The sequence below is a fragment of the Oncorhynchus clarkii genome, chromosome 30, assembly GCF_045791955.1.
Source record: "Oncorhynchus clarkii lewisi isolate Uvic-CL-2024 chromosome 30, UVic_Ocla_1.0, whole genome shotgun sequence".
Classification (NCBI taxonomy): Eukaryota; Metazoa; Chordata; class Actinopteri; order Salmoniformes; family Salmonidae; genus Oncorhynchus; species Oncorhynchus clarkii.
The window spans coordinates 21,630,636-21,643,336 of NC_092176.1; the positions used below are offsets into that span (position 1 = coordinate 21,630,636).

The 12,701-nt window shown below is 43.2% G+C and overlaps 1 protein-coding gene across 5 annotated transcripts in view; it reads right to left on the bottom strand.

Moving 5' to 3' along the window:
- Positions 1-4,173: 4,173 nt before the first annotated feature.
- Positions 4,174-12,701, bottom strand: part of LOC139390070 (coronin-1C-A-like) — a 57,160-nt gene continuing 48,632 nt past the window's right edge. For all 5 annotated transcript variants that reach the window (XM_071137192.1, XM_071137194.1, XM_071137193.1 and 2 more), the window contains 8 exons: positions 12,262-12,391; positions 10,184-10,365; positions 9,906-10,025; positions 9,678-9,782; positions 9,286-9,431; positions 8,759-8,816; positions 8,256-8,498; positions 4,174-6,991 (listed from right to left, as the gene is read on the bottom strand). In XM_071137192.1, coding sequence (XP_070993293.1) covers positions 6,872-6,991; positions 8,256-8,498; positions 8,759-8,816; positions 9,286-9,431; positions 9,678-9,782; positions 9,906-10,025; positions 10,184-10,365; positions 12,262-12,391 — 1,104 coding nt within the window. In that variant the 3' untranslated portion in view covers positions 4,174-6,871. The remainder of the gene's footprint in view (positions 6,992-8,255; positions 8,499-8,758; positions 8,817-9,285; positions 9,432-9,677; positions 9,783-9,905; positions 10,026-10,183; positions 10,366-12,261; positions 12,392-12,701) is intronic.

Sequence of the window (12,701 nt, forward strand, 5' to 3'; positions counted from 1 at the left end):
AAAGTTGTTTCTCCAGTTCTAAAAAAGCCTGCTGATTGCAGAAAGACGTCCATCCCTCTACATTTCCATCCCCTCCCCGTACCGCTTTACATAACTCCCCCCAAAATCCTCCTCTCCCAGAAGTGGGATCATGGTGGATGCTTTGGCCAGTCTAAAAAGGAGGGACAGTTAGGGGCTGCCGTACTGCATGTATTTTCCTTGTTTGCTCCTAAACCTTAAATATGATGGAGATATTTATGAGGGGAACATCTTTGTCCACTACATATTGATATTTGCTAATTGTTCACAATCACGAGTTACCGGTTCACGTAGCAATCCTGAAAGTTGAGCGATTAGGTCAAATACAAAATTCAGCCGAAATGTGGTCAATGTTAGTGCAGGATTAAAGCACTGGAGTAGCACAACATTTGCAGTACTTTCTTCAATATCAAAGACAAAGTACTTACTTCGCCCTTGCCATTACACACAGTTGAATCAGTATTCTCTAAAATGTACATTGACAGTTAGTGGGTATTTATGTTCTCCACAGGGCGAGTCCCTATTTTCCCCCTGCTTCTCACAGAGATCTCTAATTATGTGCTCCAGATTACAGCCCGTCTCCACACAGCCTACAAGACCAGCTCACAGAGAGGTCTTTCATCACATCACACATGTACAAACCTAACAGAATATATACAGTCAGCTACAAACATGTGCCTCAGAACTTACATCCCTGCTGGCACTGCAGGGCTTCTGTTTTGCCCATGGCTGTTTGGAGCACCTCTTGCCTCAGCATTGTTGTAATAAGATTTGATAGAGGTTGAAGAATTCAGTACGACAGAAACATTTTTTAATTTTTTTATTCAGTATGTACAGCAATAGTGATAGATGTGTATTTTTCATTAGAATAAGTGAGATAAGCAAGGCACTTCTTTTTCTGTATAAGTACAAAACATTTGCTACGTAGCTGACAAAGCGCAAGTGTGCTATTGTGAATTGCGAGTTTGACTGAAGTGTTACAAGCATCCGTCAACGTCTGGGATGAAGCTGTTGAGAGTGAGATTGTCCCCCTCGCTGTCCTCTGTGCTGGGCATTAGGGTGATGTTGCTTGTGGGGCATCTGTATCTCCCCTGGCCACCATAAGTGGTTCTGGTGGGAACCACTGCTGAGATGCACACCATCTCTGTGCCCTGTCCCTGCAGCTGCTGGGCCCTGTGTCTGTATATGCTGCCCCTCAGCTTGGTCAAGAGGACGACGGTGCTGACAATGAACATTGTTATCACAGCAGCCAGCACAGCGATGATGATCAGGCACTGACCTACCAGCCCTCTCCCCTTAGGGGTCATGGTCGGGCATGTCACTCTGTTCGAGACACTGACGCTTCCTGGAATGGAGGATTTTGCTGTCCCTTCTGTGAAGGAGTTGATGGCACTGGTAGGGTTAGGTGGATGCAAGGCGGATGGGACAGGTGTTTGTTTAACTCTCACAGTGGTGTGGGAGAGCTCAGTCTCATGGTCTGTCTCTGAGGTTTCAGTTCTCATTGTTTGCTGGGTAACGGAGACTTCTTTTGCGTTTTTGGTCAGGTCTTTGGTGAGGGCTACAGGGGGCGTTGTTTGAGGTGGTAGCTCAGACAGGTTCGACTCCTGGGGTCCATGGGTTGCTACCTCCCCGTGGCTAAGTAGACATCTTGACACCGCCTTGCTTGACAGAACCAGAAGGAACACAAGAGCTAGATATCTCCCAGGCTTTGGGGTAAACATGGTGGCAAATCTGCGAAGGGAAATGATAACAGCAAAAATGTAAAGACTATGTTCAAGGAAACAGTGGTACAACGCAGACGTTCATCACAAAACTGAGGCATAGCTATGCCCAATTCAAGCCTTCCTGTTTTACACTACCTTAGCATGCGCTAAGGAAGAACCAATGTGATAAGTGCTATGAGAAAGTGTGAAAAGTAACTTGGCCTTCTGTAATCTAGTGTGATACATTACAGAACACTGCACCGAAATGCCAGCACAAATACCCAATACTTGTAATAACACGGTATACATTGGCTTAATATTTAAGATGGTGTTGCTCATCAACATCACTTTGAGCCTGTGTAAAGGGATCAATTTCCTTTACAAAAAAATGTTAGTGACAGTGACTGACAGATAATGATCTGCAATACATCTAAATCCACCCCATCAGTGATGTTGCAACGCTTCCTCAGCATTTCAGAAAAAAAACTAATAATTCTAATTACAGGTTCTTTTAGAAAGTGGAGACTTTGTAGAAACTGTATACTAGCTCATGCAGCCCAACACTACTGATCACCCCACTGCTATGACACTTACCCAAATGCTGGAGGAGAAGTCTTGTTTTGCGGTACATTGGCCTCTCAACCAGCAGATTGTTCACCGTCAAGCAAGAAGCGAGACATTGGCTGATCTGTGAGGAATACAGGAAGCATGCTGCCTTTCACAGAAGTGAAGCTGTTTAAAAAAATAAAACACTGACAAGTGTTACACTTACAAATGAGGAATGGGGTATGGTGGCATACATGGGTTTCAGACACAAGGAAAGCTAGAATCTCTTGATAAAGAATAGCAAGTATGTGAGAGCAAAAGTATATGAGCGTACACTTAACTTGACATGCAGTGCATTAGTAAAGTATTCAGACACCTTCCCATTTATTACGTTACAACCTTATTCTAAAATTAATGTATTATTCTAAACACAATGCCCCATAATGGACAAAGCGAAAACATGTTTAGAAATGTGTGCAAATGTAAAGAAAAGGTAAAAATTAAATACCTTACATAAGTATTCAGACCCTTTGCGATGACTCAAAATTAAGGTCAGGTGCATCCTATTTCCATTGATCATCCTTGAGTTGTTTCAACAACTTGAATGGAGTACACTTGTGGTAAATTCAATTGATTGGACCGGATTTGGAAAGGCACACACCTGCCACTCCTCAGTAAAAGGCAAGACCGCCCGCTTGGAGTTTGCCGAAAGGCACCTAAAGGACTCTGACTATGAGAAAGATGATTCTCTGGTCTGATGAAACCAAGATTGAACTCTGGGGCCTGAATGCCAAGCGTCACGTCTGGAGGAAACCTGCACCATCTCTAAGGTGAAGCCTGGTGGTGGCAGCATCATGCTATGGGGATGTTTTTCAGCAGTAGGGACTGGGAGACTAGTCAGGATCGAGGGAAAGATGAACGGAGCAAAGTAGAGAGATCCTTGATGAAAACCTGCTCTAGAGCGCTCAGGACCTCAGACTGGGGCGAAGGTTCACCTTCCAAAACAGGACAACGACCCTAAGCACACAGCCAAGACAACACAGATGTGGCTTCAGGACAAGTCTCTGAATGTCCTTGAGTAGCTCAGCCAGAGGCCAGACTTAAACCCGATCGAACATCTGGAGAGATTTGAAAATAGCTGTGCAGCATTGCTCCCCATCCAACCACAGACCTTGAGGATTTGCAGAGAATGAGAGAAACTCCAAATACAGGTTTGCTAAGCTTGGCGTCATATCCAAGATTCGAGGCTGTAATCGCCGCCATAGGTGCTTCAACAAAGTAAAAGGTTTGAATACTTACGTAAATGTGATAGTTTAGCAAATGTATTAAAAAAAAAAAAAAATTAAAAAAATTCTACAAACCTGTTTGGTGCTTTTTCATGGGGTATTGTGTGTAGATTGAGGGGAAAAAACGACTCAATCCATTTTAGATTAAGGCTGTAACGTAACCAAATGTGGAAAATGTTGAGGGATCTGAATACTTTCCAAATGCACTGCGTCTCAGATATTGCTTGTTTGAAGATGGTCATCTCATGTTTTCCCAGTCCTCTGCATCACTCATTAACTTGACAACAGAATACTTATTTTTTTTATTTCTTTATTCATTTTTCTGATAATCGATAAGTTTGATACTTGAAGCAGAAAAAAATGAACAAAAATGCTCTACAGACCTCCACAAGAGGCTGAATCCTTGTTTGTTTTTCTTCTGTTATTAACTTCTCTTTTTGTATTTATAATACCTGTGATAGAATGGAGATTCTGTTCAGTCATGACGCATTATGGCAAGGAACGCAGACAAGAGGTAACGTTCAAAACCCACCAGAACCCAACTCCCAAACACACTGCAGCCCAAAACAACAATAAAAAAAAATGAAAAAAATGAAAACAAATATTTACAAAGCTTTAAATCATTTTCTAGGCCTTTATTTCAAACATCACATACATCTCTCTACAGCATATTTCTCCAACCTACAGTGTCCCTTTGAATAGCTATTCACCAATATTCCAAACATCACAGGTCTCGCTGCCTTGAGTAGACCAAGGAGGCTGAGGAGAAGCATTTACAGGGCAGTACAGGACAAAGTCCAAGACATCCTCCCCTGACAGATTCATATCTCTACAGCACAGTAGAACACATTGAAGTAATTCTCCACCCCAATAAAATATTACAGAACACCAGACGATGCATATTTAGAGTAAAATTGCATCCTCGGATGTAATCTTAGATTGTGAGGCCAGGATGGAGTGATTGATATAAGCATACATTTCTCAGTGCTTTCTATGCCCAAAACCCACTGTCAAAGTTCCTCTCAGGGTGCCTATCCACTCTCTCCTGCTAAATAACTCACACCATTCTCAAACCGCAGTCATCATTAAGCACTTCCTGTGCACAACTCTGATCTCTTCAGTGGCAACAAACTTTAAAGGCTAACAAACTCTGAACCGTAAACCTAACCCACCCTCCCGCTGAAAAAAAAAGGCATAACAAAAATAGCATGACAACAGAACCATTATCGCAGTTGGCAACACCATCAAATAGTCGGACAATCCAAACGACTCCTTGTTCCTCTGATTCTCTAGTGATGTGACCATGTATTTAAGGGGAAACTATTTAAAATCCTGATAAGGAAGTACATAGTGGGATATGTGCAACGGGAGAGCCGGAGAAGGAAGCACAGGATAAAACACACAGTATATTAACATCACCATACCACCCAATTCTGTTATCATAGGCCAAAACCTTGGTCACACCCTATGGTGAATCCATATAATCTAAAAATCCCCTCGCATTATCTGGAGAAAAAAAAAACACACAAGAAAACAAAAGAGCACATCCTCTACAACTCCAACCAGGCCAAAGACATACGAGACAAATTCACACATCCTGAAAGCCTTCCTTCTCCATGTTACTTCTTGTCAACCAACAGTCAAAATTGTTGTCTCAGACACACCCCTGTTACTCACCCTCTGGTTGGCTGTATGGATATGGGCCAATGAAGTGGTGAATAGTGAGCATCCTGACACACACACACCCTGAACACAAGGGCACAGTTCAACATTGGGGTTTATGACAGCATAAACACCTCAAATCAAAGGCAGAACAAGGCTGATCCACTGCTAAAAGTCTGGATATGTTTACCAGCTACATAGAACACAATTCCATTGGTCCTTCTCTGGGCAGCACACAGGACATTGCCACAAGAACCCGTACAAGCCACCCAGGTGGCTCCATGTCATGAGTCAGCAGAACTGTAACTTACAGTGCAGAGCTTATTACAGTACACACATACCATCTGTGTCACAGGGCCAGAGGGGGACAATGACAAACAAACAAGGAACATAGTAGCAAACTAGGGCACATTTGTTTCATAAGACTGGAACGCCAACAATGCTGATGGTAGCCAAGGTCACCTAAATGACAGGAACGCTAACAATGCTGATGGCAGAGGTCAACTAAATGATTGAAAATGATTTTGGGATTGGGCATGTGCATTGTAAACAACTCCAAAAAAGAAAAACAGTTCAAGTGAACATCTAAGGCTACGAGAAGTACAAGGTGCAGGGTGACATCTCACCTGTCGTTTTCATCTACAAAGCCTAGGGGAGTCCACTCATACCCTTTCTGTTCCACGAAATTGATGGAGATGATCAAAACATTGTTCAAGTTGCAAACATAAGTTACACCAGGTATCAAATGATATGTAAGGACTGCATGTTTGCGGCTTGCTTAGTAAAACAAGCTAGAGTAAGAGAGATCAAAGATGGAGAATAAACAGTGGAAATTCAAATCTCTTGAGTAGAATATATATGAATGTATTAACTCTGGCCAGAATCAGGAGATGTTAACAAGTGTACAGACAATGGTCCTGTTAAGATGGGAGGAGAGGGAAGAATTTAGAGGTTCAGAAAAGTCAGGCGGGAGAGCGAGAACACTTACAGCAAGAATCACACCACCACCTCAGAGCTTTTCAGCAAAGACAACAGAAGTACTATGATAAATCAGGCTTGAGTGTTTGATATTTTCCCATAATGAGTTGGTTCTCCTCCATTGTCTTTTACAGTAATTGTTTGATTATTGAAATCTGCCATCCCCCTCCTCGCATTTCCAGCCTATTGCATTGTCCCTTATAGTTTGTATTTTGAGTCTTCCTGGAAAACAAAGATAAACATTTTTTTTTAAAGAAAAATACTGTCAAGGAGGTGTAAACATAACTCCTTTAAAATTTGGCAACATAAGTAGTTGGGGAAGACAATATACTGATACCTACATATAAAACATTTGGGTTTACCCAAATAGAAATGGTTCACATTGGAATTTTCTTGGTCACAATCTTAAAAGCAAAAGGAATATGCAAGACTTTTTCATACAACATACAAGAATAAACCGCCACTTATTAAAAGGAATGGAATAGTTTGCCATATTTCTCTCTTATTCCATCATGTTAACTGAGGGTTAGGGGCTGGCTAAGAAAAGTTAATATCGGAATGTTGCTTGGGATCATTGCTAGGCAGGTTTCAGGCAGAACGCTGTCATTGAGATTGGCAGTGACGGGTCCCGCCCACCTCCTAGCCAATGGATCGTCCTGAATTTTGGGGGGAGGGTCCTTAAATGGCGATCTTGGACATCTGCTCCTCGAGTTGGATGATTCGCTTCTCCTGACTGCTGACCAGGTCCTTGAGGGATTTGATTTCTTTCAAGACCTCATCCAGCTTGGCTTCGTTTTTCTGAGGAATACAGAGACAGGAGCAAGACATGAGGCCCTTTCTGGAGATGTTGGTACCAGTCCTAGTATAGTTAAAGCTTTTGCACCAAGACAAAATGACTGTAAATTCAGGGTCTACAGCAGGGTTCCATAACTGGCAGCCTGTAGGTGATTTTATTTGGCCCCCAAATGAGCAATTATAGATATTTTTATTATAATAATACATTATTTTTATTGTTGGACATTAAAAAAAAAAAAACTGTAAAAACACCAGCAAATCAGCTCCAAATTATTATTTTGGAATTCTGTTCCAAATGTTTTCTTCAAATATTATATCGGTTTTGGGCTTCTTGCGGTCATTTTACAGTCTACAAAATATTTGTAATTATGTACCAGCCCCTTGATCGCCTGCCCGTGACTGAATCTAGTTGATGATCCCTGGTCTACACACTGTGTGTGTATATTTTTAATACGGAGGTCCATTCTATCCCTGCAGGCATTCTACGCTGCAGACATGCAGGGCTCCAGTATCCCGTAGCACCCTGAGGGTTAACATGGAGCGCCTGCAGGCTGCAGAGCAGCAGCCCAGTCTGCCATGATTACAGGCCAGAGCTGCAGATCGAAGTGGAGGCCAGGGCTGGGCCCTGCGTGGGCAGCTGTGTTGTGGGTGAGGTAGGGCAGGAGCAGCAACCGCCCCTCATTGAGTCAGAGAGAGCGATGGGGGTGGAGACTTCTAGTAACCACCTTATGAAGTCAGGCAGCCACCCCCTTCTAAAACACACCCAGCCAACAAACTCTTCATGTTCCAAGGCCCCAGCTGCAATATGTCAAGGCCAGGGCTGAACTAAAGGCCATTTGATGACTGTGGTGGTGGGTGTGGCAATCAGACTAGCCCTGGGAAAGCACTGTACATACCCAAGGAGATACATACTGTAATGTTGATATATTGATCCAGTCAACTTTCAATCAAAACACTAGTGGTACATTGCACATACAGAATAATATCCTGGTGTCTGGTGAGTAGTACTTGTTTACATAAAATAAAGCAGTGTTTCCCAACTCCTGTCCTCTAGTACCTGAACAGTACATCTTTTTATTGTAGTCCTGATTCAACTTGTCAACTAATCATCAGGCCCTCTGAGTTGAATCAGGTATGCTAGTCAGGACTACAACACAAATGTGTGCCGTTGAGGATACTCTAGGACTGGAGTTGGAGTGGAGAGAGACTATGTCTCTCCCATACAACCCAGTCAGAGTCCTCCCCAGACAGAGACAGCAGTCCTCACTCTGGATTGAGTGGGCGAGACAGACTTGTTGGCTGGGCCCCTTTTCTCTGTGTTCTTGCTCAGCTTGTTGTCCAGGATGTTTTTCTTGACCACTTTGAGGTCGCGGTTCTTGCCAGGGACGTAGCCGTTCTTCAGGGATATGAGGATGGGCTCGCCATTCTTCCCCTCGAACCAATCCTCTGCCTCGATGGCACAGTCTGGTCCTGCCGTGTCTGGGTACAGGTCATCCTGGAACAGGTCAGACTGCAGAGCGGCACAGAGACTGCTGTTAGAGAACGCTGTACCAAACACATAGGGCCCGTTACCTGGACACAGATTAAACAATCCTGAACAAAAAAGCATTCTCTATGGAGATTCTTCATTGATCTTGCTTTCTTAATTTGTGTCTAGTAAAACACCCTAACATTTTCTATCCGTCAAAATAGACTGTTTCAGTTAAATGTTGCATTAATTGTTGAAATCATTCATATATTGACTGTCTAGATCAGAATGAAGAAGCTCACCTTTCTGGGCACAGTCATGATGATAGGTTCACACTTCCTTTCGTGCAGTTTATAAAACCTGCCAACATAAAAGCAAAAATAAGTGTATTATTCAAAACATCACATAACAGGCCCACTGTCTAACATCCTTTTACAAACACTGCAGCCCAGCCCAATGCACTTCTACTTCCAGGACACTGGCAATAGTCAGGCAGCCTCAGTAAACATGGAGTTGAATAACTGCATGGTACACAATTCTGGTTGGCAGGGCCTGGAGTTAATCCGTTTATAAGGAGAGAGCTCTCCTCCAACATGTGGTTATGTGCTGCCTCCTGGTGGACATGGACAGGTAATAGCGTCACATTACAAGTCATCTTCCGTTTAGGGCCACCTCATAGACCCGGCCAAGAACTACCCCACTTGGTTCTAGACCTTCCCACTAGACCTTGCTGAAATGAATCAGGGGTGTGCCCAACAAGACATGATATTCAGATATGATAGAGCAGTCCTAAAATGGATGATCCATTTCTCTATCCAGCCAGCCCTACCTGGCGATCTCACACTTGTTGACATCCAGACCTCTCTTGGGCATGTATCCCATCCCCCTCTGGGGCTCCTTGGTGGTGAAGGTGTTGAGGTAGTGGACAAATGGGGCCTCGTCCGTGATCTCAAAGTAGCGGATGCTGCTGTCACCCTACAAACCACAGAGACAAGATGACGGCCTTTTAGTGCTTGTCTGAATTCATACATTTTTTTAATGGCTCAATGAGCAGCAATAGAATAAAGTTTAAGATACAGTATAATGTTTTAGTAATGACTTCATGGATAACACTTCACCATGCAGAACTTCATGGATCAAAGTAAGACTTGTTATAAGTCACTTGCACAGCAGATCAAATGGGTGTGTATGTATGTAATCTTCGGGAAAAACTCCACTCACCTTACCACACAGGTAAACCACATTGGTATCTGGGTCATAGAAGGGCAAGAGAACTCCATTGCTGGTGTCCATCTCATGCACTGAGATGGCCTCGTCCATGGCTTGCTGTAAATGAAACATTGACATAGTTGGTTACTGAGCAGTCCAGTAACATCTTTAATATAGGGAATATAGGGTTCCGTTTGTGACTCAGCCAAGAGTTGTGATGGTGAGGACGGGGTGACCCACCGGGTTCCACAGGGCTAGCTGTCTCTCACTCATACGGCTGAAGCCCGTGGTGAACACGTTGCCGTCCGACAGGAAGATGGCCCTCATGGGCCGTGCCCCCTCATGGGCCTTCTCCTTCTCCTGTGACACAGAGGGTCAACATCAACATAAGGTACGTACACCCTACATTTTCACCTCCGAGATTCCTTCAAATTAGATTTTTTTTAGGTTAAGTTTGCGGAATTTGACAACCCTATACAGCAGGTTTGTTAGTGAAAATTATTGTCAGTGGTGCTCACCCCTACGATCTCCTCCTTGCGGGGGTCGATGACACGGATTGTCTTGTCCTTGCAGGCAGTGCAGATGAGGCTGCCGTTGCGGTTCCAGCAGGCGCTGAAGATGACATCAGGGTGCATGTCCTCCAGCTGAATCATGGCTTCGCCCGTCCCCACGTTCCAGATGATGATCAGGTTGTCACAGCCTGAGGATTACACACATTTAACAAACACACAATACACAAGAGAAGCATGGACATAATATCACTGATGTGGCAAGATAATATCATCTACAACTCTTAGCTCATTCTGGTTTGGTTCTGACATGGAGGGGGAAAACACGGTGAATATGGTCATTCTCAAAGGGATACTGCGAGATTCTGGCAATTAAGCAATGACAAAGTCTATAGGTAAAGTAGCATACGCTAGCGTACCTGTAGACTTTCAGTCACTGCGCTAATGCTAGTCAGCATTGGCTTGCGAAACTACCTCTTCCTTCTGCATGTAGACATAACAAATGACATCCACAAGTTCAATGGACTAATGGGTAAGTTCAATGGGTAAGTAGAAAAACAGCACAATAGCAAAAATCTTGCAGTATCCCTTTAAGGCAATTGTCAGTGTGTCAATGGGGACAGATGTGCGTTGATCAGACATCTCAGTGTTTGGGGAAAATTATGCCACAGGGTAACAGTGACAAGCTCACAGCAGGTTACCACTTTTCTCAGGGCGAGGAGGGATTGAGAGCAAGTGAGCTGATGGCGACCGAGAATACAACCACAAAAGCAGAGGCACACAGGTTGAACCAGAACTATAATGATAAGGACAGGAGGACACTAGTGTTGTCACGATACCAGAATTTAAACTGTTGATACCATCACAATACCACGGCAAAAAAAGGCATGGAGACAAACTTCACTACTGACTGCTCTGTTCAATCGTTAGGCATCTTCTGAGTTCATCATTACATTGGAAATGTTTGACGTCAGAGACAGACATGTACGCATTAATGAATCAATTATACAATAAATTTGACTTTGTTGGTTAAAACAAGTACAAAACAATATAAATAATTTATTAGTAGGAAAATGTATACACTCAAGCAGTGAGACACTTCGGATAAGAGTCTGCTGAATAACTAAAATGTACATTTTTTAATTGGAATGGTAAACCTCCTTTGATAAACTGGGTAAATCAAGATGTAATCTAGGCCTATTCGCAATACAGATGAACGCATATTCAATGTGTGTGCATGCATTGAGTAATTGAGCTGGTTTTGGCGGATTTCATCTGTTTCCCTTCCATTTGGGACTTAATAGCATTTCACTGTAAGGTCTACACACCTGTTGTATTTGGCGCACGTGACAAATAAACTTTGATCTAATATTGTACCGTACTGATCAACAACATTTGCATAGAGGTAATTTATTTTATAAGTGTGCGCTGTCTCTTTAACGACATCATTCACGAGGCAAGAGGGGGGCGGTCCATCTGAGCCTTACTCACACAGTCATTTCGCTAAGGCAATAGATCATCTTTGGGAGAGACATGAGACCGATTAAGTGAATGAATAAAGTTTGTGGCAATCAGCTTTGAAATCAGCATATTTTGTATTAAGGTTTGCATATTATCACAAAGTACTCAGGTAGTAGTGAATTGATGTTAGCGTCAGCTGTAAGCTAGCAAGGAAAGTTAGCCTACAAAGCAGGATGCTGACGGAATGTTATTGCATTGTAAAGTGTTCTAGCCTGTATAGACATTGTTTTGCGACCAGTAATTAACAGGTTCAACATTTCTACATGCCGTGTCGCATTATTGAAGTGTGTAAACTTCTGTGCAGCATTTGTGGGGAGCTAAACCTGATGCAGCCCAGACTCCCAGTGCAGCAGACCCGGCGCCAGGATAAAGTGACTAAGTGGAGCAGGCACAGTGCGCTCGCACTAAGGGGGACCTTCAGCGGCGCTGATACAGACTTGATCCGTGAGAAATTTGATAGACGTAGCAAAAGTAACAAAAATGATAGTACCGAACCATTTATGTTCTAGTATCGAAAAAGTACAGACGTTTTGGTATACCATGCAACACTAGAGGATACCACTCACCGGCACTGAGCAGGACGTTGCGTGCTGTGGGGTGCCATGTGATGATGCCAACCCTTTTGGAGTGTCCCTCCAGGACCACCACAGGCTCAGACAGGCCAGTAACCAGTCCGTTCTCAGGGATCTGCCACACCTGCAGACAGAGTTAAGGGTCAGAGGTCAGGGCATAGCTAGGGTCAATAATGCATCACATACTGAATTTAAATCAAATTATATTTGTCACGTGCCAAATACATTTCACCTTACAGTGAAATGCTTACTTAACTGCATTGTTGGTTTAAGGGCTTGTAAGAAAAATATGTTAAGAAAAAAATAGAAAATAAAAGTAACAAATAGTAAAATAACAATAGCGAGGATATATACAGGGGGTACCGGTACAGAGTCAATGTGCGGGGGCACCGGTTAGTCGAGGTAATTGAGGTAATATATACATGTAGGTAGAG